We start from the raw sequence: 24,753 nt of genomic DNA, 5'->3' as shown, positions 1-24,753 counted from the left end.
AGGTGCAGAAAAATCTGTACCTGCTGGATTTCTGACTCACGCTAAAGGTACATGAATCCGGTGTTGTGCCAATACTCATGAGAGCGTCTGTTAGTCACTTTGTGTTCTAGGCTTCTATTGTGCTCTTGTGGATGGTGGCAAGCAAATTTAAAACACCACTATACAGCTGTAGTCAATCCCTACCTTAAGCCAGCAAGGGGGCTGCGTGAGTGTGAGTGAGCTCAGCAGCATGTAGAGCCTTTTTCAAATACTTCCTGGTGCCCTACCTGAACCTTATTTAGTAGCACAGGAGGATGGCTGGGAAGGTAGCAGAAAGGTTGAGGTTTTGCTATTGTGGGCTTGTTTTTTTAAGCAGCATCTAGAGCAGCCTTTTTCAACCTGTGGGTCCCCAGATGTTGTTGAACTACAACTCCCATCATCCCTAGCTAGCAAGGCCAGAGCTCAGGGATGGGAGTTGCAGTCCAACATCATCTGGGGACCCACAGGTTGAGAACCACTGAATTCTAGAGCAAACTGGAGAAGCTTGCAGACCAAAGGCCACATGTGACACAACAAATAGCTTGCTTCCTAGGCAGTGTTTTACCCCCATTTTACAGAGCGCTAGTGGAAACACTTGAGTGAGATATTTGTGCCCTAATTAGTGCAGGGGACCTTTGGGGGCTTGTTATTGATTTGCTAGCGAGGAGCAGGCTAAACCACCAGATTCCTATCAGTTTTGTACCTAGGCCTGGCCTGTTGTTAATCTGATGTTGAGTACTTTCATCTCATTCCCCAGTGGGTTTTTTCAGGGGGAGAGAGGTTTGTATCCTTGTTATCTAGCTTATAGTATGAATTCTTCCAATACAAACAAGTCCACCCCTTCCTTAATTTTAATTCATGAAATAAAGGGTCAAGGATAACAGGCACAGTGTTGAGGGGAGAGGTGTTTGAAGGAACGCCTCAGTCTCCTGCAGTTTAAATAAGTGTTTAATTTACAGAAATTCTAAATGCTTCACAAATGCAATTGGGTTAGTCTGTAGCAGCAAGCAAGGAAGGAAAGCAGTGCTGGGCCTCCTTTGAAGACCCAACTGCTGAGAAGCCACATAGCACATTTTACCTGGAGCATTAAATGGCTGCCACACTGCATTTCTGAAAGAGAAACAACTCTGCAGGGGTCTGCAACCTTTAAGACAAAAAGAGCCACTTGGACCCGTTTCCGAAGGGAAAAAAAACTGGGAGCCGCAAAACCATTGCGACATTTAAAACAAATATATCTCCGGAGCCGCGATCTGACAGTGGGCAGGAAGGTGACGTCGCGACGGTGCGTGACTAACGCACGCACCGCCCCCATGCAACGTCACAGCCAGTACAGCGCCCCCCACAGTGGGGAGTGTCGGGGCGCACAATGCGCCTCCTCCCCTCGCTAGTATCCACCCTGGAGCCACGGCAAAGGTGTAAAAGAGCCACATGCGGCTCCGGAGCCGCGGGTTGCAGACCCCTGCCCTAGGGCATGTGTGGCTACAACAGCAACGACCGGCATGCACAAGCCTTCAAGCTGGAGCAACAGAGAAGGGATATGGGGGCTTGCCAGCGGTAAGTATTCATGAAGTTCTCCTACGTAATCTTGTAGATAGGTGCTTCCACTACCCTTTTCAGTGTTCCACATGGAGCTGAAGTGTTTGGTAGCTTGTACCTTCTATTCGTTTTTGCTACGAGCCAGCTGCTGACTGCTGTATTTCCTTCTGTTCTGGGTGGCAGCGGTGGTTGCTGATGCAGACAGATAAATTTGATACCACAAGCAGCTGCTCAGTGTCCCTCTTCCAGAATGAAATGTTGGCAAGTCACAGGGCACTTCTGGATCGAAACAGGTCAATTGTACGGTTGTTCCCTATTCTCAAAAACACATTAAACATGCCCATCTCAAACACTGAGTTGCTGCATTTTAACTGGAGATTTACCGCCCTCCCTTTTGTCATGTAACACTAGTACTTTGTCCCTTAGGCACATAATGGTGTTCAAAGCCTTGAATTCACACATGGTGTGCCTTTGCACAGAGGGTCAGAGGGCATGGTAATATTCTTAACCTAGGAAACCTAGAGGAGATTTAAGTCCAGGTGTCTTTATGCTGCCTGCATCTTGATCACTTCTGCCAGAACTAGAGTGTAACATTACTCTGCAAACTGGGCTGCACTCCTGCAACCATTACTACATTGGGATGGGATACTTTCTACCCTTGTTGCTGGCCTGAGACAAGTGTGAATAAAGAGCTAGAAATAAATAATAATAATAATAAATCTGGAAAGAGTCTCTTCATCTAAGTAGAATTTGACCTTTCTGCATAGTATGGCTCTGTGCCATTTCTCAAAATATTAAGCTCTGGCTGAGAAACCTCATCACACTCCTGTGGACAAAGCCCTGAGGTAATTATTAAGCGCAATAGAGAGAAAGAAATATATTTCAGAGGGAGGAAGGTAATAGAAGCAGGCAGGATACACTCAGGCACGCTGGCTGCAACACAGGACCTGCATGTTTACTCATAAGCAAGGAACGGCCTAGAATTGCAGCTGTCGGCCAAGGTCGGCATTTGCCAGATTATCTGTCCCAAACAGGAACAAACAATAATTGGTCTGTACTTAAAATACATTATCTCTGTACAAAAATAAAGGTGTAGAGACATGTATGGAAGCACATCATGAGCATCAGTAAAAATGCAAGCAATGATGCCTTTCCATGTAGAATACTAGCGAGATCTCAGCCCCTCTAAATGTGAGGCTGGCACTGCGGATGCATTTATTTATTATTTATTTTATTTTATTTTATTTTATTTTAGACTCTAATGTAAAGTGAGGGCACAGAGTTTAATCATCAAACCTTCTCAATTTGCATGCGTGTTTTATCTGAGAACCAAACGATGCAAGGCAGCTCTGTGGTTCTTCAACTTGAATCCACATGTGGCTGCTCTATTTCCCCTAATGATTATTATTATTATTATTATTATTATTATTAAGTACTGGCAACAGTTAAGGAGCTGGCCCGTTTAACTGTTCTTTGGTAAATGTTTGCCTGCTCAAACACACCAAGCTGCTTTTCCATGCATGGAGGAAAGAGATACAAGGCCCCTGGCTCATCTTCTCGCCCCACTTCCAAGAGAAACTCCTGATAGCCCTGCCTTACCTTCCTTTCTTGGCAATCACATCACAACATGTATTTGCGTAGCTTGCCCCCAAATTACTTCTGACTGGGATTTTGGAGGAGGCGCCAAGGTGCCTGCAGTATCTCATGGTAGGTTTAGAGATGTGAGACAGCTGCCACTCCCCAGGATGGGTGGCTGAATTACCTTTCAATAGAAGTCAGATTGCGGATGAACTCCAGCAAGAGGAAACTTGGCCAGAAATGATGATTGTGCATCAGAAGCCAATCCTCTGACCCCAAGAGTGATCTGCAAGTTGACTGCTGCTGTTAGGGGAGACAGGAGTACAGATCCCGCCTTTCCAGTTTGGAAGTGCATGCTAGCATCACCTTGCTGGGATAGCCATGCAACACTGAGTGCTGTGCACTGAAGCTTTAGGGAGCTTTGGTCCCTCCAGCTCAACAGCATATGCAAAAGCTTCTTACGAATACATTCTAACATTCACATTGTAAGGCAGGAGCAGCTAGCCTGTGGTTCTCCAGGTATTTCTGGGCTAAAAGTCCCATAATCCCTGACCACTGACCATGATGGCTGGAGCTGAAGGGAGTACAACAAACCTAGAGGGCCACAGCTTAGCCACCCCTGTTGTTAAGGCAAAGGCAAGGGCATCTTAGAAAGAAAAGCAGGCTATAAAGAGCAACAAAAAGAGGAACTTTGCAAGGTCCTGGTTCACTGTCCAAGAGTAATACTAATGGCGTTGACCTGCAGTACCAAACTGGAGCCAGGCTGCCTAAGCTGGCTTCTTCCTGTGGCACGGACACTGAAATACTGCGCCAGGCAGTATGTGTAGAGAAGAATTCCACTGGAAGAGGAGTTCAGGGCAGAAAGAGGGGTGGGCAGGAGAGAGAGAGAGATAAGCTAGCTTTGTTAACTGTTAGGGTTCTCCCCCAGCCTAGCTAATTAGCAAGGAGTTCTAGTGAGAAGGGGGCTGGTGCTCACTGAAAAGCAACTCAAAAGGGCGTTTCCCTACTTGGTGCACCACAGCCATGTGCGCACAACATGAAAAATGTGTGCATAACAATTTGACTATGATCAGGCACAGGATGACTGCCTTGTGAAGTTCGACCTGCCTTTTACTTCATTCCATACCTGCAGTGATCTGGACTGGTCATGAAAATTAAAAGGGTAACTAGAGGACTAACTTTTGGAGTCTGGCTGTGCTAAGTTTAAGAAGAGTGGGCTACCCAGTGAAAGCGCAGCACAAGTCAAAATGAGCCCGTGAATCTTCCATCTATATAATGCGCTGCTCTGGCTGTAGAGCTGTGCAGTACAGACTTGCAGCTGCTAGCAGCCGCTGTCTGGTGACACCGGGCAGTGCTAAAGTTTTTATTGACAACCACTGAAGTCCAGAGGCTCAATTTATTCAAATCCACACGTTTGTGCCGAGAGACCTCCACAAGAAATTAATTGAGAAATAAGATAATTGCAAAACGGAATGTCTCATCCTGCTCATACTAGCTTTCCTAGCTTATTATCACCCTTAGAAGGTTTTGAACGTAAGTCTATAACAGAACAGACCTGGCCTGGTTCATCGTTCTAGCTCTCCATTCACAACAGAGACATCATGTACTCTTTGAGGTACTTATCACTCCAAAGGCCAAGGTATATCTTCTGCTCTAAAGACAAAAATAAAGAAAATGAGTGCGCCAACTTCTGCTTCTCAAGCAGGAGGCTGAGATTCAGTCTAACTACAAAAATAAAGAGTTGTGGAAAGATAGACACGTGTGCTTTACAAGGACACCACAGAAATGCCACACAGGTGAAACTCAAAAAGGTGCGAGGTACCCGCCGTCGCCCAATATCCCTGGAGATCAGCTGATGAGAGGAGCGGAACGATCGTTCGTCACTGTTGGTTTGAGTTGGACGTTGGCAAAAGGATTCCTGCAGAGAGAAAGCAAAGCTCAGCTTTAGTGGGAGGAACTTTAGGAACCAATTGGCCTACACCCAATGAGACAACAGGAAGAATGAGAGATGCAACAAGGACGACAAGGATGCCTGCACAGTGCACACTAGAAAACACAGTTCCTGCTGCAAAATCAAGACAGCATCAATTCAGACAAAAATCTTTTAACTACTTGGAAGGTATCTTTGCCCTAGATGGCCAAATCTTAATGGCAAAGCATTTCAACATTGGCATTCAATATATTTAATACTACGAGTCCTTTCAAGATTCAAGCTGGAGAGTCCCAGTGATTAAAATATTAAAAGAACACCAATCCCCCCCCCAAAGAATTGCTGGACTCTTCCACAACTGTTTCTAGTGTTCAGGCATGAGTGCCGGTCCTCTTGTAGCCGATAAGGCACTATCCAAGAGATATCATCAAGCTTGGGGGAAGCTCAAACTATTTAGGGGGGTTGATGTATTGTTTGTTAACTCTTTATTGCTTGTTTTTTTTCTATATTATTTTTTCTTTGTAAATATAAAACTTCTAATAAATATTATTCAAAAAACAACAACAACAAACTATTTAGGGGGGAAATTGTTTAAGGTGGAAACATCCCAATGAGGACAAAGTATGCTCACTGATCACAAAAGGCTGGCAGTTGCTGTGGAGCAAACAGAAAACCATGTGGGGAGGGGGAATGGAACAGGCCACGGCTGACAGACTGGAACCCTGAACAGGAGTCCTCCCCCCAGCACCATTTCATTGCAAGTCCCATTTGTTCTTCCACAAATCCAAGCCACCTGTAAACAGAATGGCCTTTTTAATTACCGTATTTTTTGCTCTATAAGACGCACCAGACCACAAGACGCACCTAGTTTTTGGAGGAGGAAAACAAGAAAAAAAATATTCTGAATCTCAGAAGCCAGAACAGCAAAAGGGATCGCTGCGCAGTGAAAGCAGCAATCCCTCTTGCTGTTCTGGCTTCTGGAATAGCTGTGCAGCCTGCATTCGCTCCATAAGACGCACACACATTCCCCCTTACTTTTTAGGAAGGAAAAAGTGAGTCTTATAGAGCAAAAAATACGGTATGCCTTTTCGCAATTAAAGGGGCATGACTATCCGTCGCTCAGTTTGGGCAAGGTTAGGCGGCCTGCTGGCATAGATCTGCTTGCAGACAGAAAGGTCTACACCCTTATGACCGGGTTTCTTTTCACCGTCCAAACTGTATTGGAGGAATTTGCTCCAGGACTGAATCACTGCTTTCTAGGTTCTCCCGAGCAACTGGACTATTTTCAGATTATGCTGCTCTTCTCCCTCCGCACCCGTGCCTCCCTCCTGCAAGCAAAAAGTCACATTTTGTTGATATTTACGCCACACCCACGTTGCACAGCATTGCTTCCTCCAGAACATCTTGCATGTATTCGGGGCAAGCTGCTGCTCTCCAAATACTTGCTAACACGTAACTATTGTGAGCCTGCCACACTCTCAGGTGCAGGCTGCTCCGTCACAGACAAATCTAGAGCCTGACTTAAGGTCGCCGGGTGGGTGTGAGGGAGGCCTTTCCAGCCAATAGCCAACTGCATTCCTGAACTATCTTGGCACAGAGAGATCTGAGGGGGCGTTGCTTCAGCTGCTCACCGACAGGCAACAATTTGCGGAGCATGGCTCTGCAGCTTAGAAATGGTGCTTGAAATTTCTCCAAACTGGCTGGGTTTTGAGCCAGGAAGAACAAATTTCAGATCCTGCAGCCTTCCCTCTGAAGACGGCAGTCTTTAAGACACAACATCCCATGTAAGACATTGGCAGCACAACATTCACACACACAAAAACGATCAACTCCCTTTTATCGAAGTCATGCCTTTTTGCTCCAGAGTTCGTGCGGTGTCTTCTTGTCCCTCCCCATCCAGTGTGGTCTCAACATACTGGCAGGTGGAATACGCTTGAAATTAAGTGCTTATTTACACTTGCCATTTCTGTGTCGCTGCTTGGGATTGAAGGGCTGTTTCTCGCAGTTTTAGGTGATGGAGCTTTGTTGGAAATCACTCCCCAGACCTGAGCGGGGAGCCATTAATACATAGCTTCCCATTTCCAAGAAAATCAATGGCACTGCCAAACTGCCCTCGGGTGATTCCTCGTAGGGGTAGTAAATAAAATTAATCCACGCTGCTACCACTGTTGCAAGGGTCTGAGAAACGAAGACGCTCGTCTTACCATATTTAGCCGAGAGCAGTTTTCTGGCTTGAGGAGAACCACTCTTGACCTATTTCCTTTGCCATAGAAATATGAAATACCATTTCTACACGTTTAAGGTTACAACTGCAGGGCGAAAAAGGCTGACTGAAAGCGATTATTGCTGAACAGATCAAGTTATGGCCACATGTTGAAAGGAAACAGGTGACACAAAACTGGCCAGATGTTAAGACCACATTGCCTGCTATCTCTAAAGGAGAAATAAAGCAAAATACAGACTGGTGCTTATTGTAATAGGCAGGCAATTTCTTCAAGGTGAGGGGGAACCATTCTTTTGCCTAGTTCTGTTGGTGAATTTTGAATCGCCAAAGCCTGTATTTGTCTAATTTTTATATCTCTCTCACACCCAGCCCTCTGTTGTTGTCACAACTGTCCTAAAGAGGCAGCCCGGATTTTTGTGCCATGATTTCCCCATGGTATTACTGCACTGTAAACATACAGGTAGATACAACACCAATGTGCATTATATTCCAGGTTCAGAATGCGTCAAGGCAAAAGGTGGAACATCTGGTCCTCCAGATGTTGTTAAACTACAACTCCCATCATGCCTGACTACTGGCCATGGTAGCACGAGGCAACAGGAGTTCGGAGTCCAGCAACATCTGGGTTAGCCACCCCTTCCCAATATACAGGTAGGCAGAATTCTCATTCACAAGAACCTATTGGGTTATGAACCATTTCTACCTTGAATGTGTTTACATTCCTTTGAGCTTCAAAGTTTACAATTCTCAGTGACAGTCATGTCCATGATGCAGGCAAAAGTCAGAATGCTGCAACTTCTGCGAAGGCCACGTTTGAAGGCTAGCACTGGTCCCTAGCTTGCCATCAGACTTAAAAACACACTGTTCCCTCTTCTTCCCAATGTTAAGAGTGCTCTGAGGGATATGCCATTGTCACAATGGTAGGGTGAACTCTCCCAAGGGTTTGGGGACACAGACATTTGGCAAGTATGAACGCTCAAATTAGGGCACCCAAACCAGATCAGCTTTGAACCACCTGTTAAATGATACACAAGATAGAATTCAGCTTTTTGCAAAGTCTCTCACAGTAGACAGAAAGTGTGTTGCATCAAAGGAGCAAGTGGGAGAAAGGGCAGATTATGAAGAAAAAGAAGGCCTTATGCACCCATGTGTGATGCACAATTCCCACAAAAGAAGAGCTGAGCATCCCCACAGCATGCACAAAACCAATATATAAAACTTGAGATACCAGCATAACAAGCTGGCTCACGTACAGCTGACTCAAGGAGAACACGCTGAGAAAAGACAGGAACCCGTCCTATTTTATGGAGAACTAATTCCCTTGTAGTTTAAAATTTAAGGCATGCTTCAAAAACTATTTTGCTTTTTAAAAGAGAGGATTGGGCAATTGTTTCATAAAGCGGGAATTGGCATGTATGGCAATGGCTTAATCTTATCTAGAATTACAAACCGGTAGCCAATATTGCGGGTGGCGCTATGGTCTAAACCACTCAGCCTCTAGGGCTTGCTGATCAGAAGGTCGGCGGTTCAAATCCCTGCGACGGGGTGAGCTCCCGTTGCTCAGTCCCTGGTCCTGCCAACCTAGCAGTTCGAAAGCATGTCAAAGTGCAAGTAGATAAATAGGAACCGATCTGGTGGGAAGGTAAACGGCATTTCTGTGCACAGCTCTGGTTCGCCAGAAGTGGCTTAGTCATACTGGCACACATGACCCGGAAGCTGTACACCGGCTCCCTCGGCCAGTAAAGCGAGATGAGCGCCGCAACCCCAGAGTCATCCACGACTGGACCTAACGGTCAGGGGTCCTTTTACCTTTACCTTTTAGCCAATATTGCACCAGGGGTTTAAACTCGTGCTTGACCAACACTTCTTAGAAGGGCCTTGGACAGAGAAATGAGCTTTGTTTCCCAAACAGATAATAATAGTGACCTTTTTCAATGTTATTGTCCAAATGAATGAGGAGTGCAAAATAATGTTATCCACTCACAGCACCAGATTATTGATAAATAATAATGGTAAGAGATGGTCTTGCCCTAACAGAATATTCTCAAGAGTATATTCTGGAGATACCGTTAGCACAACATCAAGATTAGGTTTTGATGCTCACACAGCAAAACACCAGTTTAGGGCACTTGTGATTCTCAGTAAAGGCAATTGCAGTTCCAAACAGGAATCTAATGGCTTTAGCGACTTCCACAAGTTTCTAGTGTATGGGAAGACCTAGAAACCAGAATCACTGAAGAGAGAAGGCATTTCTTAGGGAGGGCTGGATTAAGACCTTTAGAAGCTCTAAGTACTTAAAAGATTTTGGTGCCCCCACATATATCTAATTCAAAATATAAACAATAATAAAAACACAGGTTTATTATAATGGTTCCACAGGTATTTTGATAGAGCAAGACTTGTTCTCTATTGCTCCAGGGTACTGGGCTAAAATCCAATGGTTAGAAATTAGAGGAAAAACAGATTTTGGCTAATCATTAGAAGAAACTTGCTAACAGCAGAAGCTGTTCAACAGAACAGATTGTATTGCTGAAGGTATTTAACCAGAGATGCTATAACTGAACCCTGCATTGCAGATCTTGAACACAGCGGAGTTTATATTGAACGACCTCATGGGTCCCTTCCAGTTCAATGATTCTGAATCCTGTCATCACACCTAAGTACAAAAAGCTAAGGCAGCAGCCCCAAACCCCAGTCCTAAAAAGAGAGGGGGGGGGAACTAGGCACCCTAATGCAGGTATGGATAGGAGTGCCACCCTTCTTCCGGAGCAAAGCACCTCTTTGCAGCCAGAGCTGATTATTTAAAAAGGTCTGCTCAGTTCACAGCAGCAAAGATTAATTATCCTATTTTTAAAGCACAGGCAATTAATATTCCCAACTTAATTAATGCAGAGGCTAAGATCATTTTTCTCCCAGGGGATGCTAAAATAGATTCTTGAAGCTGAAAGGAACTTAAACAGGAGGAGAAAGTATTGAAGATTGTTCACACTGTGACTCATCAAAGAATAGTTAACTATTTTTGTAATGGCAAACGAGAAAAGGAGGGGTAAACTCCAAGAGCCTGATAGAAGCAGCATAGAGACTTCCTTGGGTTTCTGAGGTTCAGTTCAGAGTTGGGGTGGCAGGGAGAGCAGAAACTAAATCTATTTTATCACCACCATACTTCTTCCCTGGCTCTGAGATTACTTCTTTTGTTCCACTCTGTTGGATCAACATACCTGGCTTGGCTAATGTAACCTGGATCAACATGTTCAACAACACAGTTAGGACTTGAATTCTAGTGGGGAGTGCAAACCCAAGTGTATATACATATATTGGTGTAGGAATCACAGGGCAAAAACAAAGAGATCGCTGAAAACATGAGCAGCTGTGCAGAAAACATTACTTAATTCTTTGTCAGTATATCCTTACATGTATGGGGACCCTCTGTGCATACAGGATATACCAAATGATTTCAAGTGTTGGGACAGCAACTCAATATTCATTTCCATACACACATTTCCCAGCATGCACATGGAGTTGTTGTAACCCATAAGTCAATGGAAAGACATTGCTGGTGCAGGGCTCTTTCTGTTCATGGATGTCCATACCCTGCACTTTTGGACTGGATCTTCTGTGTTCCAGGACAGAGCCCTGGCAGGAAGACAGGAAACCAAACAGGAACAAACCAGAGGGGGTCCATCACATTAAAGGGGTAAGAAAGCCAGTGGCCCCGAGGTCCAGTGAATTTAGCAGATTATCACTACGGCTGTGCAAAAAGCTTCCTAATAATAAGCTAGAAACCAGATAGAGACCCCAGAGCTGCCCAGATTTAGATGCACCCAATGAAAAATTCAACCCTAGGAGTGATGTAGCAGGAAAGAAAAGGGTGAGGAGCATGGAGGTTTGGGGTAGGCATTATGCTAGGAGTTGTGCGGACGTAGGAGTGGATTACAGAAAGGGAAGCGCTGCTCCAAAGGTCAGAGGAGGAAAGAGAATCCAGCTGCCGTCAGCCGGAAAAAGGCAAAGAAACTTCAACCAGTGGACCGAGTGGCAAGCGAGTGAGTCAAGCTCTGAACTGACTGATCATCGGTGGAGAACGGAATTCACCAATAGTGCTGTTTAGCAGCGGTAATTTTTTCCATCCCTCCATCCCCATATTCTGGTTCCACCCTTCACCAGCATTTAAAAAAAAGTCTGTCCAGAGCGCTCTTAGGAATGAGGTGGGAGCAAAGGGAAAGGAGTTGGCATGTGGGAGGAAATAATGATGAACTTACAACTATACACAGTCAGGGGACACCTCTCAAAACCTGGCCACTTCAACATCTGAGCTGTAATGGAAAAATGGAAAAATAGAGAGGCTGTTTGTACTTTGCACACATGCACACTCCATAAACAATTGGGGAGGAATCGGTTATTTAGAGCAGGAGCTGATGATGCCCCTTCGACACGCAACATTCAGGTAGGAGGGGTTTCCTCTGAGCAAACTGCATTTGTTACTGCAATATACAACTTATGGCTAATGAATGGCAATTAAAAGGATTAACTGTAGGGAAGAGAAAAAATGGAGGCCCTGGTCCTTTCTAGACTGGTCAGAGGCTAAAATGAAACGACAACTCCTTGGCTTAAACGTCATCCTCCAAAAACATCCCACATTCTATTTCCTCTTCTATGAAATTCGCAGAACAGTCGCCCTTTACTTGGGTCTTCATAACTTCCAAGACTCGTGAAGCGTTTGGGAAAGGAGTGACAAATCACAACAAAGATCACATGGTGATAATTGTACAGAGCCTCTTCATGCTGAAACCTTCAGGCAGCCAAGCAACTGTGTGATAATTTCGATCGTCACATGGATATAAAAATGGCCGTGGGAAGAAAAGCAACTGCTTGCACCAGCTTTATCTCATACAGTCACAGGGAGAGGCTGAGCTTACTGCACCCTCAAGTATCCTCACAATTCTGTATGGTAGTGACCAGCTGTTAGTGAAGCTAGGCTACTTGCTCACTAGACTAAAGTAGTTGCTATGCAGTGATACGATAACAAGCTGCTGTGATGAAAACAACCAACTGCAGGGGCAAAAACTGGTTAAGCAAACAAACCGACAAACCCCGACAATTCAGTTGAACAGGTTATTCCATATGATGCTGGATAAAACCCCTATTAGTCAGGGTTTAAGCTCTCCCGTGATAAATCCCTGACAAATATCCTGTTTAATATTCTGCCAGCTGACCCGTGTGGTTTGTTGGAAAGAATTTTCTGCTGGATTTAGGGGATCAGCGTCAAAAGCTCAGGTTCAGGGCAGATGCCCCACTTGCCCCTTTGAGCAAGTTGGTCTCTCGGCCTCAGCATCCCATCTGCAATACTGGAATGATTACGGTTTGATCCTTAGGACTGTTGAAAAGGTTACTGTGAAAACAGCTATTAAAAGCACTCCATGCATTCAAGAGATCGCAGTTGGACAAGGATGAAGCAGGAAAGAGGACAAAAGATTGATGAAGGCAGGGTGGGATCTTTCAGCATCCTAGAGGTGTAGAAAATACCTGCAACACACACTGTTGACTGCAGGGCTTGTTCGTGACAAAGGAAATTAAAAAAAAAACCAAAACCCTGAAGAAAATCACCCAAGCCCAACTCGATGAAGGAAATCAAACTTTTATTCAAACATCTCGGTACAGGGCACATTTCTCTTCGACTATTTGTCATCATTATTATTATTTATTACTCTTTGCTTTTATTTATTTTTTTAAAAAAAACAACACAGAACTTTCCCCCCATCACTTTTACAATCCTTAACACAAGTTTTGTGTATTGTTATTTTTTGCTTTGTTGTTTTCTACATCGATTCTTTTACTACAGAATACCCTGGATGTAAAAAGTCTTTTTGAGCAAAGTTATGACAACAATGGAAGGAGGTTCTTATTACATATGCCCCAAGTCTATTATAGAAAACAAATAAAACTTTTACTATGTGTGTAGAGATAGATCTTTTATATATATACATATAGTCAAGATAATATTGCCAGCAGCCTCCAACACAGATAAAATATTTTGCTCTGAGTTTCATTTTGTCTGTCTTATTTATTTATTTTTAATCACATTGGGGTCATAGGAATACAGCTTTACACTGTAGACTTTGCAACAGGAACTGAAAGTGTTGAAAGTCTTTAACAGGGGGGCCACGTTCACAGAGTTCAGTGATTGAAGAAGCAATACCAGTAGCCATTAACTCCAATCCTACCCGGTTTGCCTCTGAAGTTAATCAAGAATACACAAAGAAGATTGACAGTGTTTTAGGAAATGAAGCAATTGAACTTTGCCCGAAATCACCAAAAGTTCAAAACCCCGCCCCGCCCCCAAAACACACGTGGTTCTTTCCATCCAGCCCACGCCCCTCTGCGCAAAAGGGGGATGCGGGGAGGACCACCCCTTCACTTTCATAAAGAAAAAGTCTTTGGACTGATTTGGAAAGCTGCATAAATGGACAAAATATTCCTCCCCCCCCACACACACACCCCGAAATCCCAACTTGGATCCACTACCCCAGAGTGCTAACCATGAGGTAACAATACCTTCCTACAAAAAATATATATATATTATATGTATATATAAAACAAACCCCTTTTAAAAAGGAATACTGGGTTGGTGCTCAGTTCAGTTGGTTGGATCAGGTTAACAGTCCAATCCTCACTGAGAAACCAGCCTCTGCTCCAGCCAGCCTCCCTATAAACCTCTCTGTGCACATCCCCCCTTTTTTTGACAGAAAAAAAAACTGGCATCATGGTAAAGTTCAAAGAAAGATATCTGAAATAACAGTACGTACACCATAGGCCATGCATATTTGTTCCTGGATATATCTTATCTATAACTATCCATCTAGATAGATAGCTAGATATAGATATTTCTTTTTTTTTTTTTTGTTTAAGGAAAAAAAATATCCATGTATTTTGCTATTAATGTGCAGCTCACATTAAAGCCTTTGAAAAGGGGTTGTGGACTATATTTATATATATATATATATTTAAAAAACCATTTACAAAGTACAAAGAGAGAGAATGAGAAAGAGAGAGATGCAGGATTTCCATCGAGTTAAATGTAAACTGCATTGAGGCGGCTGCGGCGGCTGCTGCTGCGAAATCTAACAATTCCCGTTTTAATATTTTCTACTCGGAAGGGTTTTTTTGCTTTTGCAAGTGGCAGGGAGTGTGGAGAGGGTTGCAGCACCGTGGGTTCCTTAACAATCACAATAGAAATCCGGGGTGGGGAAGAAGGGCGACTTTTTTTAAAAAAAGAGGGTAGTTGGGAGGAAATTGTGCAGAAGAAAAAGAAAAGGAAAAGAAAGAAAAGAAAAGAAATAAAGAGAAGAGAAGCAGAAAACTCTTCCAAGCAGCAGCTGCCATTTCTAGTCAAGGTTCCTTCTCTCACACTGTTGATACCAAAGTGCCACTGCCGCTGTGGAATAGAAAGAAAAAGGACAGGATACTGCCAAACCGCACTTGCACCACGAAAGGAAAAAGCATCCGATGGACAAGAACCAAAGCAGCAACACATCTTAAGTGCCATGCAGTATCCCCTTTGGCCTAGAAGCTTGCGGGGGGCTGGGGGGGAGAGACTACTAAAAGGCGAAAGATACTATTAGGCTGTCCCACTGCGCTTTTGAGATTTGCTGCAGGCTCAACGTGCATCTCTACCCTGCTGCCTGCTGCCATGTGCTTAACAACTAAAAAAATATGGAGAATTTGAAAGCTTGCTCACTATTCTGTGACATTCTGATTGGACCTAATAAAAAGTATTGCTTTATCATGGGTTTTGAAGTCTCTGCTTCCTATAATAAATAGCTTTTTTGAAGGCTTTCTGCTGTAAGTGAACTCTTTTTACATTCCTGATATTTCACAGTCCAGAAAGATATTACCAGTGCTGTCTTGTCCCCCAATACTGTCTGTCCTCTCATGTGGCTGCTCCCTATCAACTAAGACTGAGAAAAACCACAGTCTAACTCTGGTTTGCAAGGAATGCTTGGAATTCACGAAGAGAGGGAAAAGCAGGGCAGGCAGCAATTGAGCTCATTGCGGCTTCAACAAACCATAGTTGTCTAGATGGGAGACCACCTGGTATCCATGCACATGCTGGGTTCCAGGCAGAAGAAGGGATAAAATAAATGTAAATAAATCAAAACCTAAACTCCTTGTATCCTGCACTTAAAGGCAGGTGGCTGTTAAGCCCTGGAAATTGCTGTTTTCAGAGTGCGCCAAATGATTGTGCCTGCTTGGGGAAGTGGCTGTATGCAATCCAGGGATACTGCTGTCTCCCTTGTGTGTGTGTCTGTGTGTGTGTTTTTTATGTATCTATGATGGGTTCAAAAGTCCAAGCCTCTTACCTGCTTGAGGGTCTTGCTCCATAGTCATCCAGTCCCTGTGGATGAGAACAAAAAGAAAGCAAGGGTGTCAAGTCAGCAGAAGAAACCACATTTGCCAAAATACAGCAATGGAAGAAAAACAAAAGCAACACTGACAATCAACCGTGTTCTGGCGCAGAGTCAAAGTGTTTGGGTCTCAGGAAAGATTTAGCTACCAAAGCCATAGAGTGAATGGTAAGGGGTTACGTCCCTTTCACCAGAATATGACTTTGGGTAGCAAAAGCTGTAGAAGGAGAAGGATAAAAACTGAGCTCTGACATTTCAGCTTTGACTTGGGACAGAAGAGGTCTCTTAACTTTTAGTTGCAGTGCAGGCTGCTGCTGCTGCTGGGCTGTTGCAAAAACACCCTGTGGAAAAAGCAGGTTGGTGGCATTGCAATGTCTGGTGAAAGCAAGCACAGGACTCTGCATAGTCTCATCTCTTTTGAGGATTGTCTTCAAAAGAAAATGCCAAAGCGATGGCTTCCAAGCATCAGCGAGATGGATGAAACAGAAGCAGCAGCACACAGAGAAATGCAGCCTGCCTCTTTCATCCCCATGCTCCGATGGGTACATATAAAGAAAACGACGGACACTTATTTTTCCTGCTCGAATGGGTCCCAGGAGAAGTCAAATCACAAGCCTGGATGTGATGCACTTCAAAGTCCCATCAACATTTAAGGGGGAAATTGTGAGCTTGGAGAGCTCCAGCAGGCATGTGTGTGCCTTACATTTTGAAGACACCCAGCCCTGCTCAAATCCTGCGGGCTATGCTTGCCAAATGCAGGACTATGAATGTTCCCTGGAAAACTCCAGTCACTTCCTCCTTCTCCTTACTTAAAAATACCACTTACTATTCTGGACAAAAATATCAAGGTTCCCACCAGGCAGCAATTTTCAGCTGCTCAGGGCTGACGGTCTGTAGCATAAATGCTGGGGCAGCACTCAATCAAGTTTAACCTCCATGCTTAGCTCTGAACCCAAGCCAAGTCTCACTAAGGGTCATTAGCCATAGCACCTATTGGCAGCAATAACTAACAAACCTTCATCTATCTGCAATTGGGCTGGGATTGTGGGAAGGGAGGCTTCCAAGTCAAAGCCTCAGAACCAGTCATTTAAGAAACCAAACAATTTTCCTGTTCCGGAAAAATAACAAAACTACCATTATTTTGTAATTTAATCTTATCACAGTTATGCTCAGTTAAAACTTGCAGTTTTGTCGGTTCCACTGCCCTAGCTTCTTCTGTAACCAAAATACTGCTGTTTTGTCCCAGCTATAAATACTTTAGACAGCAATAATCGTCCCCGATTATCTGCCTTTGATTTAATATTTGTATCCTGCTTTACTAACAACAAAGTTGAGCTCAAAGCAGCTCAGAACAATAGTACACCTTTTGCAAAATACTGGCTTCAGCAGCAAACGTTTTCCAACCAGTGAGCCTCCTTTTGCTTTCCAGTCACCTTGGTTGATTTTATCTGCATCCTTCCATCCATCCCCTCAACCTTTTTACTTAACAACTAGTCTTATTTGGTTGAGTCGAGTCTGCCAGGCTCACTTGTGCCAGGGGAACGGATGTAGTTGCTGGGACTCACATCAGCCCCAGTCCACATGGCCAAAGTTTGGCAATCAAGCTCCTTCTGCAGGGCACTACAATGGCAACTGCTGTGGCTCAAGAGTCAAGAAGGCTAGACTCAACCAAACAGCAGCACAGCTGCTCAACTAGTCAATTGGAGGACACCATGTTAGCTACCTGTTCTCTATGATTTGAAAACCTGTAAGGGGGGAAAAATAAGCTTTGTTGACGGGTGAGCAACCCATTTCTAGCAGTAGACACTCATAGAACGGCCAAATGTTACCAGTTGGGTATTTGCGTTGCTGTTTTACTGCCACTCTTTGTGCCTCACCCATCAATAATTTCCCAATGGGTTCATTTATTCTCCATAGTTTCTGTTCGTGCTTCTCCTTCTGATTCATTCCACTTCCCCAAAAATGCATTCTTTTGGAAGAATGCGGATGGGAAGGAGAGAGGGGGCAGGATTACCCAAGTTGGGTAAGCCACAAAGACGCAACAGGCAGAAAACAGGCCTCAGAAACCCCAATGGAAACATTGCGTTCTTGGGACTTACGGCTGTTGACCTAGGATAAGGCTGGTAGGAGGCAGGTAGCAGTTGGCAGAGGCCATTGGAATATTCATTAATTGCACAACCGTAGGGCATAACGTACTCCTACAAATAATGAACATAAGCACCTGTTGGCAAGTTAAGCCTCACCTGCTCGTAAAAAGACCTAGGTTAGAAAACAGACACTTGGAGAATGTTCACTTCAGCAGTGCCTCAACCAGGACGCCTTTTAGCAAAACGACCTCCCATCCACCCAAGGCGCAGACGCAGCTCTGTGCTTTGGGCCCAGCTCTGCTGCTGCTGCTTGGCTACAGAAAACAAGGGCAACTTCATTTTCTGCAGGTGCGGCACATGCAAGAAACTAGAGTCTGCCATAAAGAGAGCCTAGGTTTAGCTGCTGCATCGAGAGAGAGAGTGGCTTGACTGCCTCCCAGCATTCTACTCTGGATAAGTCTCCAAATACTTTATAGGCAACAGGAAATGTGGGGGTGGGGAAAAACCCAAGTGAATATATCCCAAAATGTTGGGGGGGAAGGGCTTGGATATCTTGTTGCATACAGCCCAGTGAACATTCCACGAAATGCAAATAATTCACACCCCCAGTAAAATCCATCCACCATTACTCCTCTGTCCCCACTGGGAGGAATAAACCTAAACAGATATTGCTAGTGCTGCTCAGTTAAAACCACCCTGGCATATAGGTGCTTTCAGCTTTCTTGCCTAGGTGAGGCAGCTTAGTTTTCCCAACCACAGGCCCACACATCTTTGCAGGTTCTCTCTCAGTTTTGGAACCCTCTCCTGCATGCTGGAACATCTAGCCAGCCAGTGGAACAGGCGTGGGGAGCCTGTGGGCCCTCCAGATGTTGCTGGACTCCAGCTCCCAGCAGAGCCAGGAACAATGGGAGTTGTAGTCCGCCAACATTTGCACCCCGGGTCTAGACAGAAGCTGCAAGCTCTTTGCTCAGAGCTGTGAAGTAGAAAAGCAACTTTTAACACTCACAGCCCAATCTCAGGCCGTTCCCACCATCCATGACCACTGCTCCCGCTACCTAGGGGTGATGGGAGTTGTAGTCCAAGAACAGTTGGAGACCCACGTTTGGGAAAACCCTGCTCTAGATGTAACAATAAGCTTTCTTTGAAAAAAAGAAAAGCAGCAGTTTGACATCAGGAAAATAAAATGCCGCTGCCAAAAGCAGAACTTTCATGCTCTGAAAATTCAAATTTGCTGCAGGCAGTTAAGGCAGGTTTCATCCACCAACAGACAGCGCCTCTCCCCTCCCAGTAAGGTTCCTCACCTGGGCAAAAGCAGGCACTGCCACACTGTACGGCCTCTGTTTGAAGGTGTTGACGTTCTGTGACTGGAAAGCTCGTGAAGACATGCTGTAATCTGGAGGGGGGATGTCATCTTTATCCAGCAGGTTTCCTGTGCTACTGCTTTTCCCTTGGCTGAAGAAATAGATACAATTTGCTTAGCAAACGTAGGAAAATTGGCTTTCTATGTTTTTATCACTTCTCATTTTTATATGTAAGCCGGCTTGAGTCCCGTCAGAGGAAAAGGCGGGATATAAATAAATTGATGGCAATGATTACAAAATTTCCTACTTCACAGAATTTTCGCTAGGAGTACTTTCCCAGCACTTAAGCCACCAACTTGCTCTCTTCATGCCCGTCTTACCTGAGGATGGCCAGAGAAGCCAATTACTAACATATCTAACTGCCATTAAGTCCACTGCCTGAGGAAATGAGTTATTTTGTGCTCCTGGCCTGTCACCAGCTATGATCCTGAATTTGATCTGGCGTGAGGGGAGAAGAGGACTTCAAGGGAGGGCAAGGCAGCCACAACTGAAATTGGCAAGGGCAGGAGATAAATCCATCAAGTCCCCTCCTGGAAATTTTCCAACTGTCAGATGACTTGAGGGAAGAATTGTGTGACAGGAGCCATCTTGTCCCTCTTGGCCTGGATATTGTTCCCTGCTCTGCTCCCGAATATGACCGGGGGGGGGGGGGGGCGGAGAGCAAAAGCTGCTTCCAGGGAGGGACTGCTCTTTATCAAGGGCAAGACAGTGAGAACTGCCACTGTTATTTGATTAGGATATAGGCCTCCCTCTCTCTGTCTTCTAGACCGCCAGAAATTGCATAGACAGTGTGAGTGCACTAAAGGAATCGTGCTTGAGCTTGTTTTAACCCTCCTCCCTGCCATTCATTTTTCCTCTAGTGTCGTGCGTTTCGAGACTGCAAACCCAGGAGCAGGGACCAGCAGGGACCAAAGGGTGGGGTATAGAAACATCTTAAATAAAACAAATAAGTAAATCATCTGAATGCTTTCATTGAAATGACCCCTTCCTCACTTTCAACTGAGGAATCAATGATGACTTACAAGCCCAGCAAATCTCTCTCTCTCTAGATGCCATAGCATCTACTTATGCAGATTTTTCTTCATTCTTTCAAGGAATCGTTTCCCCCACACCCAGGCCTGGGTTCTTTCAATTTTAGTCATCCGTGCCCATTGTGTTTATCACTAACAAAACATTGCGATAGGAGTCGTTCCATCAAAAGTATATTTGCTTTGGGCTGTTCCTTCTCTCTCTCTCTCTCTCTCTCTCTCTCTCTCTCTCTCTCACACACACACACACACACACACACAGAGAGAGAGAGAGAGAGAGAGAGAGAGAGGCAGACAGACACCAAATATTTTGGCAGCAAAGCCTGCCATACTGGTTTGACAAACTTGAAGCAGGTACGGCTGGTTACTGACAAAAGAGGAGCCAGAAAGAGGGCAATGCAAGACAGGTACGGATTCTGGCTCAGCAAGGGCGGGGCTGATCTCTATAAATACAAACGTCATTCAAACGCCACATGTTTCTGTGGAAGCCAGCAGACAACACAACCTTCTTACCTCATGTGCAACCTTTCGCTCCCATCACTGTCCAGCACACGTGTGTAGGAGAAAGGAAACCAGCCTCTCCTATGGTACAGATTAACAGAAGGAGGAGTTAAAAGTCATTTCTCTCTCTTAAACTGGGGGGGGGGGACCCCCACTTAAAACTGCTACAATCACAGCACTGGGCAGCCTACCTCCCTCAGTTGAATTTGCCCAGGTTCAAGGCTCTTGTACATTTTGTATGAGCCTCAAATTCCAAACCATGTTTTCTGAACCAAGTACCGTATTTTTTGCTCTATAAGACTCACTTTTTCCCCTCCTAAAAAGTAAGGGGAAATGTGTGTGCGTCTTATGGAGCAAATGCTGGCTGCGCAGCTATCCCAGAAGCCAGAACAGCAAGAGGGATCGCTGCTTTCGCTGCGCAGCAATCCCTCTTGCTGTTCTGGCTTCTGGGATTCAGATTATTATTTTTCTTGTTTTCCTCCTCCAAAAACTAGGTGCGTCTTATAGAGCAAAAAATACGGTAATTTTGGACACTTTCTTGTGGCATGTTCTGTATTTTTGATAGGCGAGTGGTTTTTGACTCGGGGGTGACAGGATGCAGTCATGAGATCAACACCAAATGAAAAACGAGCAGCAGTAACTCCTCTTCCTCAACTGATCAGCATCCAACATCCACCACTGACATGTGGCCCCTGAAGGGTAAATGTGGCCCTTCAACGAATAAACATTACCCATCCCTGCTGTAGAGGCTCACCAGCCAAACTGCCCCTATTGCCAGTATCATCTCTCACCGTGTGGGCATCCATTTGGGCTAAATTATTAACTCAAGTGCATGTCAGCGAACTCTCCTTTGACCTTAAAGGCTTCAAGCCCCAATTCTGCTTATCAGGCCACCTGAATCTTGCGCTTAGAGATTCAGTTCTTCCCAGACCCCCTGGAAAGAATGGTAATTGCTGGGAGAAATACTGGAGAACGCTGTAGCTCCAGATTTAGGACCTTTTAAGACTCAAGATCCTGGTTATGTGAGAGCTTACAAACACTCTGGGATTGTGGAGGAGCTTACCTACCTACACAACCGTTGCCAAGCAACAAGCTCTCCTCTACTCCTTAGCAAACATATTGTGCAAAAAAGCGAGCCCTGCTGTAGCAGTCTAACCCAGCAACAGCTTTTGTTCTATGTTATGCCACAGACACTCTAGGAGTGAAAAGGCCTGCAATTTCTGCCATTCCTTTTAACTTCCCTTTGGCATGCTTAACACCGGTTAAGACTTCTTCCTTCCACACGGTGGGAGCTTCAAAGCAGAGGGCAGAGATGTTCATTATGCGCTCCGCACGTTGGCAGAAGAAGAAGAAGAGTTTGGATTTGATATCCCGCCTTTCACTCCCTTTAAGGAGTCTCAAAGCGGCTAACATTCTCCTTTCCCTTCCTCCCCCACAACAAACACTCTGTGAGGTGAGCGGGGCTGAGAGACTTCAAAGAAGTGTGACTGGCCCAAGGTCACCCAGCAGCTGCATGTGGAGGAGCGGAGACGCGAACCCAGTTCCCCAGATTACGTGACTACCGCTCTTAACCACTACACCATACTGGCACACCAAACTCCAACCACAGTGCAACACACAAGATACAAAGTGTAAAGAATATTTTCCAAAAGGGTCATAGGCATCATTTACTGCCAGGAGTGGCGAACTTGCATGCCTCATCCAGCCCCCTGGCCCAGTTTGGTTACCTCGGGGAGTTAAAAAAACCCCCAGATAATCAGATCAGAGCACCTAGCAACTTTCATTGTCATCATGGTGCTAGGTTTCAACTTCTCTGCCCAGTTTAGCGCCATTAAGAAGATGCAGGCCTCCCCCTGCTCATCAGCAGACTGATCTGATTATCCGTTTCCCCACTACAGTCATACCTTGTTTTGCGGCCAGGATCTGTTCCGGAGCCCCGACCACTAGCCGAAAAGGACGCAGGGCAGGTTTGTGCTTCTGCGCATGCGTGAGCGGCAAACCCGGAAGAAACCCATTCCAGTACTTCCAGGTTTGCCACGGACGTTCACCGGAATGGACACTAGTCAAGGCGGACGTTCGCGGAGGTATTACTGTAGTTGATTATTACTCCTAATGCCCCTTCGCCACTAGAGGGCTGCAGCACAGAGGGGGCAATAGGGAATAAACCCCCATTCTCTGCTTCAGCACTATAGTATACCAGAGAAGGGGTGACTGGGATGTACGTCCATGCATGGGGAATGGACCACTTTTGGCCACACCCACTGCTGTCCTGTGACTCTCAAGAGAGTTGGGCCAAAAAAATGCTTACCCACCTCAATTTACTGGAAACTCAAGATGTGTTTCGAAGAAGGAGAGTGTGAAGAAGAGCCCCATGCACAAAATACACTGTTCCCCCCCCCCCCAATAAATACTGGCTTGCACAGTTTTGGAACTTTTCGTGCTTGGCCTTCTGACCCTACCTTCTTATAAGATACTGGACCAACAACACAGACGCCATCATCCCAGCTTTGATCTGGGCTATGCTATGCATGTGAATGTTCAGAAGCCGAGACACCTGAGTGCAAGAGAGGCAAGGCAGAAGTACTGCCTCCAGGTACTCGGATAAAGAAGGTGATGTCAAATGAACACCTTTAAGAGGGAGCCCCCCCCCCACATTCTCAAGACTCAGAAGCAACCGCACTCACAATTTTGTCTTCTCGCTCTCTCCGTAGTGCCACCCGTCTCTGGCCTCAGGCACTAGCAACGTAATGAGGTCTCCTTCCTTGAAGCTCAGCAGGGTGGTGTTATCCCCGGCAGCATGAGAGAAGATGGCTCGTACTCTTGTCCGGCCGTTCTTTTCCAGCCCTGCTGCCATGGAGCTGGAACGGGGCAGAGTCTTGTTTTCAGCTGGCGTGGGAAAAGAAAAGGATTAACAAAGCTGGCTCGCAGGACTGGGACTCTCATCCTGGAATATCAGAACTGGCTCTCGCCCTGGAGAGGATTTCATAAGCTGGTCTACACTGAGCAGTGGGTGGTGTGCCAAGGGGCATTTACTTGACCACCCATCGCCAGCTTTGCTGTGGCTTACAAGAAGGGGAAGGGGAAGGCAGCGGGGAGGCCAGTGTGTTGCAAGGGCACTGGGGGCAGCACCGGATTGGCTTCCCCAACGCATCTGCACCCTGCTGACCTCGCTATTGCCTCTCCCCTCCCACTTCTGTCCTGGTAAGCCACAAAGACTTTGGTGACAAGAGGTCAGGTAAGCGCCACCCCTCCACTAACCCCTGCCACCTGAACCCTCAACGTGAAGAAAACTCAAAAGCTTGACAATGTTGCCCATTCTTTTTACTTTAAAATGCTGGGGGCCATCTCAACGCAAAAGGTTAACAAAGAACAGGTTTTACATTGTTTTCTGTGCTGGTTTGGAGGAACTGTTTCCATTGCGGAAGAAAATTCTTCTAACAAACAAGTTTTGTTTTTAATGAAAAATAAGGATTGATGGTATCAGTAAATTTACTGAATGCAGTCCTGCAGTCCCTCTGTAAGAGCGAGTTTCCAAGGACAACAAAAGAGCCAGGCTGTGATCTATGGGAGACATCTTGTGACCAAGCCCTCCTAAAAGGAACAGCGTTGAGTGATTTGCTTCCCAAGCCACCAGTACCACCTAACTAACATATTACTTATACATACTCATAAAACCTCTTACTTCACTGTTGGCAACACAAGTACAGTAATGCAAGTGTGCAAGAAGAAAACCCAATGTTTTAATCTGCATCCCTCATAATTGTGACACATGGCCTTGAGCATATTCTTAATATCGGCCACTTAATGGACCACTCTCCCATTAGATTCCTTATTTTGCAGGCTTTGGGGTCAAGGCGACTTTCCCAACACCCCACTATTATTTTTGTTTTTGCTGTGCAAAACAAAGCTCCCTATTGCACCCGAAGTTTCATTCATCACCCTAAACCTTTCCCTCCTGCTTGTGAATGGCAGCGAAGGAGCGGGGACAGGAGGGAAAAGAAAGGCTGGGTGAGTTTCCTGGCATGGAATACCCACATGGACATGGAGCACTGAGCAATCTCCTTGTTAAAGCAAATATTAAATAAGGTTTA

The 24,753-nt window shown here is 45.3% G+C and overlaps 1 protein-coding gene across 4 annotated transcripts in view; it reads right to left on the bottom strand.

Annotated features, from left to right (window-relative positions):
- Positions 1-4,509: 4,509 nt before the first annotated feature.
- BAIAP2 (BAR/IMD domain containing adaptor protein 2) overlaps positions 4,510-24,753 on the bottom strand; it is a 125,180-nt gene continuing 104,936 nt past the window's right edge. The window contains exons 10-15 of one of the 4 annotated variants that reach the window (XM_083427626.1): positions 23,347-23,548; positions 20,675-20,743; positions 19,074-19,224; positions 15,641-15,675; positions 11,543-11,596; positions 4,510-5,050 (exon numbers count right to left, since the gene is read on the bottom strand). In XM_083427626.1, the coding sequence (XP_083283752.1) occupies positions 11,569-11,596; positions 15,641-15,675; positions 19,074-19,224; positions 20,675-20,743; positions 23,347-23,548 (485 nt within the window). In that variant the 3' untranslated portion in view covers positions 4,510-5,050; positions 11,543-11,568. Of the gene's footprint in view, positions 5,051-11,542; positions 11,597-12,902; positions 14,716-15,640; positions 15,676-19,073; positions 19,225-20,674; positions 20,744-23,346; positions 23,549-24,753 lie in introns of those variants that run through there. The other 3 variants (XM_083427623.1, XM_083427624.1, XM_083427625.1) reach the window with 3 other exon arrangements.

The sequence above is a fragment of the Podarcis tiliguerta genome (genome assembly GCF_965153285.1).
Source record: "Podarcis tiliguerta genome assembly, chromosome: 2".
Lineage (NCBI taxonomy): Eukaryota > Metazoa > Chordata > Lepidosauria > Squamata > Lacertidae > Podarcis > Podarcis tiliguerta.
This window is presented reverse-complemented; position numbering and strand designations above follow the sequence as displayed.